General features: G+C 31.9%; 1 protein-coding gene across 1 annotated transcript in view; it reads left to right on the plus strand.

Moving 5' to 3' along the window:
- The first annotated feature begins 8,309 nt into the window (after window positions 1–8,309).
- Window positions 8,310–16,236, plus strand: part of LOC113512625 (cadherin-related tumor suppressor) — a 135,873-nt gene continuing 127,946 nt past the window's right edge. The window contains exon 1 of the mRNA XM_031914837.2: window positions 8,310–13,851. Coding sequence (XP_031770697.2) covers window positions 8,698–13,851 — 5,154 coding nt within the window. The 5' untranslated portion in view covers window positions 8,310–8,697. The remainder of the gene's footprint in view (window positions 13,852–16,236) is intronic.

The raw sequence follows: 16,236 nt of genomic DNA on the forward strand, positions 1-16,236 counted from the left end.
TGCCTTCTATCCGGATCAATCAATACCTTAAGATAAGAGAATGAAGTTATAGGTATGGCTAGTCAAAATATAAAGTGGGAACGTAAAATAAAATCTTCGTGTCACTGCACGTACTACACGAAGGTCTTTGCATTATTTATATTACAGCAATACTAAGAAAGATCTATGTATTATTGTAAATAAAAGATACATTTTTAGAGTGTGTGCAAAAAATGTATGATTTGATTTGTATTCCGTCATTAAGCGGAATTATATATACATATTTATTTCATTGCAGGCAACATGTTGTTATTTTGTGATAAAATTGAACTCTGTATTAAAACTACGTGGTTTGGAATTTAAAAATAAGTAAAAATTTAAGTATTACGTAAGTACTAGCTATAAATAGCTAACTAACTAGCTTTGTCTGCGAATATTAGGATAAAAATAATGTGTACGTTAATCAAAGATTAAATTTCAAGCAAACTCATTGAATCGTTTTAGCATGATTAGTAACAATCATTTAAATATGGGCAGTACTTATATTTTCATCGTCGTAGAGTTTGTACTGCGTAAATATACAGCTTAAAGCTTTATCAATGAGGTGCGGTGGGACGTGTGCAGAGAGGCGCGGAGGGTTCGTAATTATAATGCTTTGGTAGCTTTTATATGTATCTAATGTAGAAGTTGAATGAGAATGTTGACATATTTAGATAATTATTATCAGAAGGAGGTTTATATAAAAGTTGTCTGCTGGGGTACTTTTGTCACACTAGTGTTTTTGTCGTGAAGCAGCTGTACTTATATGGCTGTTTCAATCTTAAAAAACAAATTAAAATACTGTAAAATTGATTTTCTCTTAAAATTTTACATAACAGTTATGAGATGTGGGCGTTTACTAAAAAGAGATTTTGGGAATTTATATTTAGATATTTAATTCGTGCTGACAAAGTTGAGAATGTCTATTAATTACTGTTAAAATATATACTCGTATTTTCGTCATATAGTGTTAAACCTCTTTTACACTGTCTAAGTGTATTAAAGTTCAATATTTTTTTTTCCTTTGTATTGGGTTGTGCAGGGAAGATAATGTAAAACGTATATTATTTAATTTTTATTTACTTAACTAGCTTTTACCTGCTTCTTCCTGTGTGAAACATTTTAAAATAGATAAGTGTATATATTTCTCAATGTTTTTACAATAATCCGTGTTTGATTAAGTTATATAATATTTAGATACACAAAGTTAGATAAATTATGTTATTCACTAACAAAAGGTCTCTGTGATTTTCTGTAACAGCAAGTATTGCGGGAACAGTTCGCAAACAAATTGTAGTTGTAATATAAAAGGTTTTACGTAACGTATAGCTTAAGATCGATCTTTGTGATTGATTATTTAAAGAAGGTTCTAATAACACTAAAATGTTAATCATAAAATACGCCGCTTATTAATTTCCTATTAAAAACTTTGTGTTTACATTTTCAAATACTTTTATGACGTCAAAACTAAGATATTCAGTAATAAATTAATAAGAATACTATTGTGTTTTAGTTCACTAGCAGAGCCGTTTTTAAATAATCAACCAAAAATATTGAATATTGTTAACGTAGAAATAGCATGTCATAGAAATGCTACGAGTATACGCATTATGAAATAACAATACAAAGACGTCATTGAGCAAACAAACAAATGAAAAATGTATCTCCTTATTGGCGACGTATAGTAGTAACATGGTTATTTAATTTGAACGGGTAATGTAATGTTTTTGACGTGGTAAATAAGTTGAACAATCCAAAAATACAGGCGTACGCAGAACAAGACAAAAAATATTTTCAATCTTGCTCACACTTCCGTGTTTTGATTATGAATATCGTTCTGTTTTGCAGGTCCAGAATTAATACATATTCGTTCTCTCTTAGTTAACAGAAAATATGTTAAAAATATAATTGACTATTTCTTAATATTTCTAGTAATTTTAGCTTAAATAAAAAAGGAAAAATTTATTTATTTATTTATTTATTCTTTATTGTACACAAAAAAAATATTACATATAATATATATAAAATAAAGGTGTACAATAGGCGAGCTTAACTCTGTAAGAGTTCTCTTCCAGCAAACCCTGAGTGGAAAGGAGCATTAATTATTTATTAGCGGGCAGTATGCGTACAATAATAGAAGGAAACATTACTCGTATTGATGTTTCTATTAAAACATATGAAATATGTTGACTACATAAATAACTCATACAATTAAAATCAAAATAAATACATATCTGTATACATATACATATATACATAGACATATAATATCTCTTTACATACAAAAAAATAGGTACATATACATACATAGACATAATAAGTTTATGAGGACAGAAGATGCTCTTTTAATCTGCTCTTGAATATATTCAGCGATTGACTTTCACGAATATGCAGTGGAAGAGAGTTCCATAGTCTAGCCGCATGAACCGTAAATGATCCACTATAGCATGAGGAGGTATGAGGAGGGATTTTAAGAATAAGGGATTTACTCGACCTACTGGACATGCCAGTGGGGTCAAGGAAAGTGAAACGTTCACAAAGATAAGATGGAGAGGAAGAATTATACAGTACAGAATACAGGAAAGATAAAAGATGAAAATCACGACGTTGACGAATTGGGAGCCATTTTAATATGCTTCTGTAAGAGGAGACATGATCGTATTTTCTAAGTCCATAAATAAAACGTATGCATAAATTCTGTAGCCGCTCCAACCTATTTAATTGTTCCTCTGTGACATCTAGATAACATACGTCAGCATAATCTAGAAGAGGTAGTAATAAAGCTTGGGCGAGTGTGATTTTCCTTTCAATGGGCAAAATTTTCTGAAAACGTTTGAGCGAGTGAAAAGAAAAGTATAGTTTCCTACTTACTCCATTGATATGCTCACCCCAGGATAAATTACTGTCGAACATGATTCCAAGATTTTTGGCACTTCTAGCATACGGAATTGGAGATTGCTCATAGAAAATAGAAGGTAAAACATCAATATCAAGAGCACTATATCTCCGATGCCCCCCGATTATTAATGCCTGAGATTTACGGGGGTTGACTAGAAGTCCGTAGGATTTTGCCCAATGGGATATTTTATTTAAATCATGGTTTATATGATCAATAGCCTCAGAGATGTCACAGAGTTCAAAGTGTTGGTATAGTTGCAAATCGTCTGCATAGAGATGGTAGGGAGAAGAAATTACTTGAGTAATAGCATTAATAAATACTGAGAAAAGAAGCGGGGAGAGAACGCCGCCTTGTGGGACTCCAGATGCAACCTCACACCAATCTGAGTATACCTCATCATAGCGTACGCATTGCAATCGGCCCCGAAGATATGAATCTAACCAATTGATTACAGGTGGAGATATGTTAAGAGATGAAAGGATACTTAAAAGAATGTCATAGTCAACAGAATTAAAGGCACTGCTGAAGTCCAATAGAACAAGGAGTGTCAGGGAGTGGTTGTCCATAGCCCAGCGTATATCATCAGTTACTTTGACAAGTGCACTAACTGTGCTGTGACCAGGACGGAAACCAGATTGATAAGGACTCAGCAAGTTATGGCCAGACAAATAAACGGATAGTTGCTTGTGCACAATGTGCTCCAATACTTTAGATAAGGTGGGAAGTATTGAGATAGGTCTCAGGTCAGAAATAGATGTGGGATTGGATGTTTTAGGGATAGGAATAATGTGTGCTTTCTTCCATAGCTCGGGAAAAGAGCATGTGTCTAAAGAAAAATTAATTATATGAGTAATTATTGACAATAGTTCATCAACAATGGGTCGTATCATTAGAATGCTCACACCGTCTGCACCCGAAGCTTTGGAAGAGATATTGAGGAGACATTTCTTAACATCACACTCTGTAACCATGCTGAAAGAAAAGGGATTACACTCGGGTCTAGGCATTTTCAGAAGGTGATCAATAGTAGTATTTTTGACATTATTGTCTAGGTATATGGGTGATTTAGAGAAATGTTTGTTGATGTCATTGGGATTAAAATTGTTAGAGATCTCTCCAGTAGACTTACCAATGCCGAGTGATTTAAGAAATTTCCACAAATTTTCCGGGTTGTGGTCAATTACTGAATTATGTATATAGCGACGTTTAGAATCCCTACACATTCTAGTGCAGCGATTGCGTAATCTCCTATAAGTAGTCAGGTTATCCTCCGTTGGTGATATGCGATAGCGTCTCTTGGCTTTATCTCGTTTAGACATTAAACACTTGATACGTTTGTCAAGCCAAGGTGCAGGAAGATGTGGATATGAATTCTGTTTCTTTTTTATTACTTATTTATAAATGAACTGTACGTGTTTTATGAAAATACGTTCATTTTAAATTAATATAATAGAACCTATTTTTAATTATTTAAAAGGGTTTATAATTGCCCATTAGAATAAAGTATTATTTAATGATAAAGATAAATAATAATATAGATAAAACAAATTCACGTTAATAAGTTTTTAATTTCTTAATTTTTCGTATGAAAATATATTCTTTCTCAGTAAAAAGTAGACTGTATTCTCCTCAGCGTTAAGTTACTAAAATATAGAGTTAATGAAATATACAAAAACATACCAAATCTAGTATGTTTTTGTTGTAAAAATGTTACTTCTTTTTGACTAAGGAAACGACATTATTCGATTTTATCTCGTAACAATTTATTATTTACCTTACTTCTTGAGAATGGATAAAAAAAAGTGTTTATTTAATATTTCAACACATCGAGAGCCATCTGTGTAGACTTCATCTTTATTTAGATTAGTCGCCATCTATCGGTTACTTTGAGATTTAAAATAATCATAGAGTAAAAATTGGTTTGTGCTCTAATTTGACTTCTGATTGTAGCTAGTTTGCATAACAGCAAGTAGATGACTACAAAAAATACTCTTGTTTAATATTATTATAATTAATATTAATAAATATTTGTAAATATACAGTAATATATATAAACTAAAAAATGATAAATTGCGACAACGTAGTATGTCAGTGTTTAGTAAATTTGAAATTATAAGATTAACCAATAGTATTATAATAAAATTGTATAGGTATATACGTCACAGATATATTGAAAATGAAACAGTGACGGGCAGATAACCGCGCAAATATCAAATATTATATAGCCGTTATTCTTACCTTTTAAAGTACTTAACAATATGTTGAAATATATAAAAGAAATAAATAAATGTCTATTGTGCTATCTATGTTTAGCTTTGGGGCTAAGACTCGTACTCTAAAGTAGGAAGAGTGGGACCGCATCGACACGTTGAAGATGTGATATTGGAGGAAAATGTTGCAGATTACCTGAACTGCCTTTCACATCAACACGTCTATTCTGTGAGAATTAAAGACAGCCAGACTTTCCTTCGTATCTCTTAGCAGGATACTAGAGTTCTACAAGTTGAACGGCAAATAACCGAGAGGGCGTAGTCCTACAAGATGGATTTATCAAATATGTTCTTCTTTAGATACTAGATTTCACAATGCTCTCTTTTACGTCAAATATAGGCACAAATGATATGGTAAGAATAGTTCTATGGGGAAGTCTCAACTCTTAATAATTTAAAAACATGACGCTAGAAAAAATCTTTGTTTTCTTTAGAATAAAAAAAAAATATTTTAACCTACGACCTACGGTTTAAAGTATAATGATTTTGTATCTAATGATGTCTGTTGTGTCACTTTTTCATATAATAATTTTCATAAAATATGAAAAAATTACTTAATAATTTATCATTATTCTTATTGATTATATATAAATGTGATTAAAAACTGAACCGCAAATAACAAAGTCTGTTTGGTAGGTTTTTTGACAATTTCTCTACAACGATGTTAGAAACATCCTTGATATAATCAAAAGCCCCCCTTTTGTTGAATGTTTAGAAAGAGAATGAATTTTATTTCACGATTTCAATTATAGGTTATAAGTATAAATGGGATTAGAATATGCAAATGACGTTTTTCCATATGGCTTAATTAGTCTATTTTAAAATTTTGTGTACCCATTTAGAATCTCCTTAAAGAAAATAAAAATATTTTTTTCCTTTATTATAAAGTATCTGGGCCATATCTAAAATTATACTTATATTTAAATTATTAGTACTCGCTGAAATATATCGTTGCGATGGACGAATTTTTACAATTTTGATACGAAATCCAATGATGTTAACATAATCACCATTATGTCATTAGAATTAATAAGAAATATTGAAAATTGACAGACATTGTAGACACTACCAGACTACAGTATGATGCCGATGATACGGTATTATGGTTATAAATTATACACATTATTTTATACTAATACAATTAAATTGCGACTGCATGGTGTCTGAATATAGGAGATATTTAAAAAATGATATGAGGACTTAATAACTAATACAATATTTTTTTATAATTTTTGTCTATCTGTTTAGGTATATGTTTGTGTTAATATCGCAAAAATTTCTGCATCAAATTGAATTTAGTTTCATGTTTGTAATCTTAAAGGTCTAACTGAAAATAAAATGTATGCTTTGTCTTAATACGTCCTTAAGTGATTACCTATTTTGAAAATTCTATTTTACGAAGTGAGGGAAAATGCTAGTTCTTCTATAAATTCGAAATTATTTTCCAGAGGGGAGGAGAGGTAAGCCCCTTAATGAAAGCACATATGTGCTTTCACACATGTCTTTGCGGAGCTTCGCTTGCATCCTGCGGTGGACACCAGAAGATTCTGGGATGGCCTTCATCTCATATAAAGTATCCTACATGTTAAATTAGGATATAACCTATTCGTGTATCAAATTTCATTCAAATCCGTTCAGTTAGTTTGCATGAAAGAGTAACAAACATTTATCCACACCCTCACAAACTTTTATAAAATAGTAAGATTAAATTGTTTCAGATAATAAGTAGAACACTTATAATAAATAAGTATATATATATATATATATATAGTATAGTATAGTATAGTTATGACTTGCTAGTATATTAGTATAGTATAGCTATGACTATTATATATATATATATATATATATATATATATATATATATATATATATAGTATAGTATAGTATAGTTATGACATTAATAGTTCATTAAGTTGTTTTATACGAGGAGTAAATCGTAAAATTAGACAATTTTTGTTGTTCTACTCTAACATCAATACATTACAATATAACTATAATATTTATTAAAGTTATTTTAAACAATTCTTTTCGAATATATTTCACTTAAAGTGTTCCAAAAGGTTATGTTTGTATAACTTATAACTCCGTTAGTTATAAACCGAATTGGAAAATTATTTCTTTATTTGAAAGCATATGCTTACGGATTGATCTCATACAAATTTAATCAAAATCGGTTCAGTAGTTTAGTTTTTAGATAAAAATAACTAGTTTTGTTACAATTGAAGTACATTTTTTATGGGACATAACCTTTAAATATTGTGATCTAATAATCATACCATAATAACTGAATAACTTTTCACTAATCAAGTATAACTAATATGAATAAAATTCTTGTTTTTTGGGTCACATCTCTTCATGTTTGTAAATATCGTGAATAAATCTAATTAATTCGAGAAACTGTGGTAACCCTATTCCTGCTGCGTTAAATATTACCTCTCTCTCTCTCTGTGTAATAACAAATAATTAATAGAATATAAGTAATGTAGTTAAATTGTGGATGAACTAAAACGTAGAACTCTAAATACGCGAAATCTTAGCAAAAATTTAAAACGGCAATTCTCAAGAAAATTGCCTCTATTTTATTTATAATTGCAGTCATGAGTGTATTTATAATACAATTTTACATCCATTTTAATGTATCCACCATCTAATGTAATCCATCACATATTTTAATTGTTTTACATGACTCAATATTATTTTTCATATTAAAGACTTCAACGCATGCACAAATATTTGTAGATAGTTTTTTTTTTTATAATTGTATATGTATAGGTATTCTACGATTACATTTTGTATGAATAGTATTATATTCCGGTAATCATAACTGTAAACTAGAAAAATATTAATATTAATATACATAATGGATAATTAATCATAAGAGGTCTATACTATACGTTTTTTTTAATCTACCTGTGCACCCGGGAGCTTTTCTTGGAATGGTGAGTGCCTCGCATCGAACAATAAATAGTAGAATCCTTCGGCGGCCATTATCTTGGCATCATCATCACGCAGCTACAGTGGGAGCTTTCAAAGTTGCGGGGAGGGGTCGAAGCGGTATTACGCGGGGAAGGGCGCGGGGCGGCGTGAAAGCCACCGCCTGCTAGCCAGTGCCGCGCCGATTGCGACGCAACCCGCATGCCGCATCTGCTACGAAATCTAGCTGTCATACGGACAAAAACATTACTGAAAAGTGTTTTACAGTGCTATACTTTCAGGTGATTGTTACTAATTGAAAGTTGTGTGATTGATCGTATTACAGACGAGGATTTATAGATTCTAGTAAATAGTGTGTGTCACGTGTATTTACGAATGAATGTGACGGCGTAGGCGCAGCGACGGGTCGCACTCTCCGTGAGATATTCGTGTGCGCTCAGGTCGTAGCCGCCATGCTGCATACCTGAGGCGAGCGAGTGCGCAAGTCTGCGCGAACGGGACACAGCGAGTGCTCCCGGCGCACAGTAACTTTCGCTGACGAGAAACCAACCCTGCGATGTTTTTATCGACGTCATGACGAGGATGGGGCGATGGCACGTGGCGCTGGTTGCGCTGGTATTGCTTACCAGCGTGACCCTATGCGCCGCAGCCGAACAGATGCAATCTCGAGCTGTAGATACCGGCGTTGACCTACGTGTACCTGAGGACCAGCCGGTCGGTACCATAGTTGGCCGTATTCCAACAAAGCCAGGATTCACTTATCGCTTCAATGAACCTCCAAAAGAGTTCGTTCTTGATCCAGTGTCTGGTGAAATTAAGACCAACGTAATTTTAGATAGAGAAAATGTTGACAAATATGCTTTTGTTGTCTTATCAAGCCAGCCTACGTACCCGATAGAAGTAAGATTGCGAGTGACCGATGTAAATGATAACTATCCTGAATTCCCGGAGCCAAGTATAGCCGTCGCTTTCTCTGAGAGTGCAGCCGCTGGAACTAAATTATTACTTGATGCTGCTACTGACAAAGATTTGGGAGAAAATGGCATTGCTAATGACTACAAGATTGTGGATGGTGACAATGAAGGTAAATTTCGTTTAAATGTTACTGTGAATCCAAGTGGCCAAACATCGTATTTGCATCTAGAAACAACGGGAAAGTTGGATAGGGAAACGAATGATTTTTATATCCTAAATATATCTGCTCGCGATGGCGGTAATCCACCTAAATATGGATATTTACAAGTAAATGTGAGCATTCTAGATGTTAATGATAATCCTCCTATATTTGATCAAAGTGATTTTTCAGTATCTTTGAATGAAAGTGTCCCTCCAGGAACTACTGTTTTGAAAGTTACTGCAACAGACAGTGATTTAGGTGATAATAGTAAAATAACATATGAAGTGACCGATATGGAGAAACAATTTGCAGTAGATCCAGAATCTGGAGTTATAACAACAACAAAAACATTAAATTGTCCTAAATATTGCACAAATACTACTTGTAATATGACTTGCGTATTAACAGTAATCGCAAAAGATCATGGTGTACCACGCCAAGATGCTAGAACTTATGTAACTGTCAATCTTATTGATGCTAATGATCATGATCCCGTTATTACTTTTACGTATGTTCCTCCTACTGCTAACTTTGCTACAGTAGATGAAAATGCAAAAAATGGTTCTCTGGTAGCTGCTATTACAGTAACAGATTTAGATGCTGGACTAAATGGTATTACTAGCATTAGTATTGTATCTGGAAACGAACTAAATCATTTTCGCTTAGAGAATTCTTCAAGTGTCTACATTGTGCACGTAAATGGAGTTTTGGACAGAGAAGAAATAAGTAAATACAATTTAACAGTTGTTGCAACAGATAGAGGAACTCCGTCACGAACAACTACTTCTTATTTGGTGATTCATGTCAACGACGTGAATGATCACGAACCAGTATTTGAAAAATCTGAGTATTCGGCTGTTTTAAGTGAACTTGCTCCAGCTGGAACCTATATTGCTAGTATTACCGCTACAGATGAAGATACTGGTGTAAATGCTGAAATATTTTATGATTTTTATGATGGAAATCAGCAACAGTGGTTTTATATAGATCATTTTACTGGTTTAGTTACAACAAAATCAATATTAGATAGAGAAATTCAAGGAACAGTTGAACTGAATGTTTCAGCAAGGGATGGTGGACCTAATCCAAAATGGGCATATACAAGATTGAAAATTACGATATTAGATGAAAATGACGAAGCGCCTTCTTTCCCTCAATCCCAAATTAATGCTACTTTGCTCGAAAATATGAAGCCAGTAAAAGAAATACTTATTTTAACTGCTTCTGACTATGATCAAGGTACAAACGGTTCAGTATCTTACTACTTATCATCAAGTGTCGAAAGAAAATATCCTAATACGTTTATTTTGGATCCAATAACAGGACAATTGAGTACAATTATGGAATTAGACAGAGAAAGAATACCGATGTATGAAATACAAGTTCTTGCAAAAGATCAAGGATTTCCACCCCAATCTTCCACAGCTACAATATTCCTCAAAGTTTTAGATGTTAATGATAATGATCCAATATTTTATCCTCAAAGATACATAGAAAGTATAAGTGATGAGCTGCCTCCTGGTAGCACTATTTTACAAGTAAAAGCATTTGATTTAGACGAAGGTGCAAATGCAAAAATTATTTATAAGCTTGAAAGTGGTGGTGATGGTTATTTTGAAATTGAACCATGGACTGGCAACATAATTTTACAAAAAAAGTTTAATAAAGCATCTCAAGCTGTGTATACATTAAAAGTATCATGTAAAGACAAAGGTAATAGAAGAGCGTTTAAAGATGCTGTTGTAGAAATAGTAAAAATGTCGCATCGCAAAAATCTTGAGTTTGATGGATACAATGGATATCGCTTTAAAATTCAGGAAGATGAAGGAACTTTAAAACCCAACATTGGTCGATATGTTGGTAAAATTAGTGCAAAAATATCAAGCGATACAATATCATATTATATTTTGGAAGGTGATATTAAACATGTATTTAAAATTGATGAGAAGAATGGTATCATTACGACTGATGCTAATATTGACAGAGAGGAAAAAATTACTTATCATTTAAAAATTATGGCAAAAAGTGGCATATCATATGGATTTACAGAAGTAAACATATCTATTTTGGATGTAAATGATAATTATCCTATATTTATTGAGGCTAAAGATGAAATACATATTCCTGAAAATATGGCAGTTGGACAAGAAGTATATTTTGCTAGAGCTACTGATCGTGATTCTGGTTCAAATAGAACTGTATTTTATACATTGAGTTGTAATCCTGACAATGGATTCAGAATTTCAGAAACAACTGGAGTGATTTATTTAAATAAACCTATTTCAGGAGAACCTGGAAACGTCATGACCATTGGAATTACAGCCACAGATAATGGGAATCCATCTCTTTCTACTAATCATTCTGTTGTTGCTATTATAGACGATGTGAATGATCACACTCCTGTTTTTGATCATACTTCTTATGAAACATCTTTATTGGAGTCGACTCTCGTTAATACAAGATTTTTTGCTATTTCTGCATCTGACGCCGATTTAGGCTTAAATGGAAAAATATCTTATTCCATTACAGAAGGAAATACTGATGGAAAGTTTGGTGTATTTCCAGATGGATTTTTATATGTCAAAAGCCCATTAGATAGAGAAGAAAGAGATTATTATTCACTAACAATAGTTGCAACTGATTATGGAATGCCGCCGAGATCTTCCCAGGTACCTGTTGTCATACATGTTTTAGACGAAAATGATAATAGTCCACAGTTTACAAATACTACATTCATATTTAAAATAAAAGAAAATGAACCACCAGACACCTTTGTTGGAAAATTAACGGCTACTGATAAAGATATAGGGCGTAATGCGGAATTAACATTCAGTCTACCGATTGCTCAAAGTGATTTTAGAATTGACTCTAGAAATGGTTTTATAAAAACTCTGAAATCTTTTGATAGAGAAAGTTTAGCTCACACCACTGGTCAAAACTATATCACCTTAACCGTTACTGTGAGTGACAATGGTAAAGTGAAATTATCTGATTCAGTAAGAGTCACAATTTATATAAGTGATGTGAATGATAATGCACCAATATTTATGCGGACTCCATACAAAGTAGAAGTTTCAGAAGGAGCCGCTGTAGGAGCTTCTATAATGAGGGTATATTCTACTGATGCGGATGAGGGCCTTAATGGTGATATATATTACAAACTTATTGGGGGTGATGATATGAAAAAGTTCTCTTTGGATGAAGCTACTGGACAATTGCTTATAAATAAACCTTTAGATCGAGAAACAGTAAATAAGTATCAACTAACAATACTTGCCCATGACTCTGGACAATCTATTCGTCTTTCTAGTACAACCACAATCTTAGTGGAAGTTCTTGACGAAAATGATAATGCTCCTATTTTTACTCAAACTCAAATGAAAGTATCGGTGTTAGAAACAGAACCAGTTAATAAAAAAATAATACAATTTCATGCAACAGATTCTGACTTGGGAATAAATAAAGAGCTACAGTTTTCTATTACATCCGGTAACAGAAGAGAAGCATTTTTTATTGATAGTTATTCTGGGGAACTATTTTTACATAAACAGTTAGATTATGAAGATCTTACATCATACACATTAAATATTACAGCAACAGATAATGGCAATCCCAGTTTATCATCCAGTATACCTTTTATTGTAAATGTAATCGATGCAAATGATAATGCACCTGTTTTCACCAATACCGCTATAGTACGTCAAATTCGAGAAGGAATACCAAAGCATACTCCTATAGTAACAGTAACTGCAGAAGATCCTGATTCAGGTTTAAATGGTAAAGTTTATTATTCCATTACGCATCAAGATCCAAATAATAATAGGCGTCATTTTGCTATAAACAACATTACAGGAGTCATACACACTTTATTGCCTATTGATAGAGAGAATATAGACACATTTAGAATAACTGTGGTAGCTTATGATGGAGCAGAACCAATTTCTGCTAGATTATCAGCTGAAAAATTAGTTACTGTTATTGTTGAAGACATAAATGATAATGCTCCAGTATTTGTTTCTATGAATGCTGCTGTGATTAATTTTGAAAAAATAGGAAGGAATGCTGGCCGAGGAATTTTTATAATGAATGTGTTAGCACGAGATCTAGACTCGGGAACAAATGGGCTGGTCACTTATAAGCTGATTCATGGTGGAAACGATTTATTTGATTTGCATAGAAGTAACGGTGCACTAACTTTACGGTATCCACCATCGATGCCCGAGGCTAGGTGGAACCTTGTCATAAAAGCTACAGATGAAGCTGTCTTAAGTGAACAAAGAAGTACAGAAACTTATCTCAGTGTTATTATGGGTGGAACTGAGTTAGACGGTGTTATTTGGACGAATGTAGGCTCCGTTTCTGTGGCCGAGAATGAACCGGCAGGCACACCCGTATTAAATCTTACGAATAACTATAAATCTGGTTTAGAATATTATATTGTAAATGTGACTGGTGATGGCAGACAAATGGACAGACTATTTGACATAGATTCTTCTTTGGGTATATTGTCAACTGCCGTATCATTGGATCGCGAAGCTGGTGTTGAGAGATATGAAATCGAAATTTGCGCTGTATCTTCAGGAAATCCTCTCAAAACTACTACAACCAAGGTAAGATTTTTAAGATTATACTTAAATTATATTAATATATAAAAATCTCGTGACACAAGTTCGGTGCAGCTTTTTCTAAAGTCGCTAACCGATTTCAATCAAGTTTTTTTTTAATGTATATTGTTTATTGTGAGAAATAGGATAGTTTCAACTCGATTAGAAAAAAAAATAACTTAGTAGATAGGAGACCCGTGATGATTGAGAGACAATATAACTAGGTTTGTTAGTTACATTATATACTGTAATGATTATATAGTGCAATGATTTTGATAACCAACATATTTCAGTTAGGCGCTGAATATTTAAAAGTTATTATTGGGACATCATACTATGTATGTAATAGACCCTAGGATAGAATATTTCTTAACAAATACAACCTACAAAAATGAATTCTTATGGTTTTTGATTAGAAAAACCGATTGAGTGATCAAATCAAACGAATGTACCAATGTACTACCCACACCAAACAATTCAAAGCGGACAATCCAATTAACTTCGCACAATCGTCGGTAGAAGACAAAACATCGGCACTGTACTGTTGTTAAAATAAAAATAAATTTAAACGAATGCTCGTTAGCGTATGTCGGCTGGCGCAGTCTAATCGGGGGCTCTAAATTACGATAAGTCGCTTCTCGCAAACGATATCTCAACACTCGTTCTCAGACCTTCCGAAGATTATGTATACGTAAAACATGAGTTTTGTTTGTAATGCACTTCACAGAGTTAATTAGCTGTGCATGATAAATCTAAAAATGGCTAGCGTATATAGACATGATCAGAATTCTGTACCAAATATAGCATAAGAATGCTTTCGCTAACAGCACAGTTTCTTACAACAAATTAAAAAAAAAAAAAACACTTTTATAAAATAATGTTGTTAAGAAATTCAGGTGTATTTTCATGATATCATTATAAAATAAATTATTCAGTCGTTTACTTAGTACAATTAATAGAAATGTCGTTTTATAAATAATTAGCCATCCGACTCTGCTTTGCACGAGTAGATAGATTTTTCGAAGCTAATATATATCCTATGTTACTCGCTGATAGTATAGCTTTCTAGAGATGAAAGAACTTTTAAAATCAACTAAGTAGTATTGAGTATTGTTTATTTGTAGTGGATAACCATCACAAACAAACAATCAAATATTTTCACTTTATTAATATAGATAGAATAGTAATTTGTTTACATTTTAATTTTTGAATAACTGTGAATAAATATATATCAAAATAACTCATAAAATAAATGAATAATTTGAAATCAATAATTGAAATAGATTTATAATTAGAACAAAATTATACAACGGTAAAATGAAATAAAAATTTATTCCTGTTTAAGCAACTGAACGTGGACTTTTTTTTATTAATTTTCAGTGTAATGAACACTTAGTTATTATAGTTACTTACGTTTATGTTTTATAATGAGAATTGACCATAATATGAGAATTAGATACACTTAAACAAAATATTTAAATCTCTCAAAAATAAATCAAGTTAAACTTTTAAATCTAAAAGGTAATTTTGAGTCAGGAATCAGCGTAGTTTTTTTTGAGTGGTACGAAGTAGAAATAAAAATGTCGGAAAGTGGTCGTCTGGTCGTAAAAAGATCTCGTTGCATTACGATTACGATACTGTTCCTCGCCTCTTGATGTATAAATGTTGAACTTGGGGCGTAGGGTTCTGCTTGTAGAAATTGAAAAGATCTTTGAAACGAGTATGGACAAAATATTTATGTTTAAAGCTTAAGAATTTTCAATTAGTTATTATCATCATATAGTTATTTGTTAATTTTGACAGTAATTATAATTATATATTTTTTTATTTATTGAATGCTTAATTAACTTTCTTAAATAAAAAGAATATATATATATATATATATATATATATATATATATATACTTAATATTTTATAATTTTTATAATTTTTATTTGAACAAGTTGTCATCTTCTTAATTTGTTTGGTTAGCATACTTATTTCTTAAGATATCTAAAAATTTTATTATTTTGTGTCTTACGTATACATGTGAGCAGTATTTATATATTTTTATATATTTGAGTATGCATGTGTGTATGTATGTGTATATATAATAGTATATAAGTATATATAATACGTAGGGATATATATTTACATTATTACATGTATCATATCTCTATATTTTAGAAATAATAGAATTTCATCGTGCCTCCGATCATTACTCCTCTCCATCCAAAGGTTGCCTGGAAGAGATCGCTTTTAGCGATAAGGTCGTCCATTGTTTTCTCATTGTGATTATTTCTTGTAATTGTTTATATTTATAATAAGTTTACTATTGTAATCTTTTGGAGGAAACAATAAAAAGTATCTTTATATATATATATATATATCTATCATGACTACCATAATAA

The sequence above is a fragment of the Galleria mellonella genome, unplaced genomic scaffold (assembly GCF_026898425.1).
Source record: "Galleria mellonella isolate WM207_F2 unplaced genomic scaffold, CSIRO_AGI_GalMel_v1 utg64, whole genome shotgun sequence".
Lineage (NCBI taxonomy): Eukaryota > Metazoa > Arthropoda > Insecta > Lepidoptera > Pyralidae > Galleria > Galleria mellonella.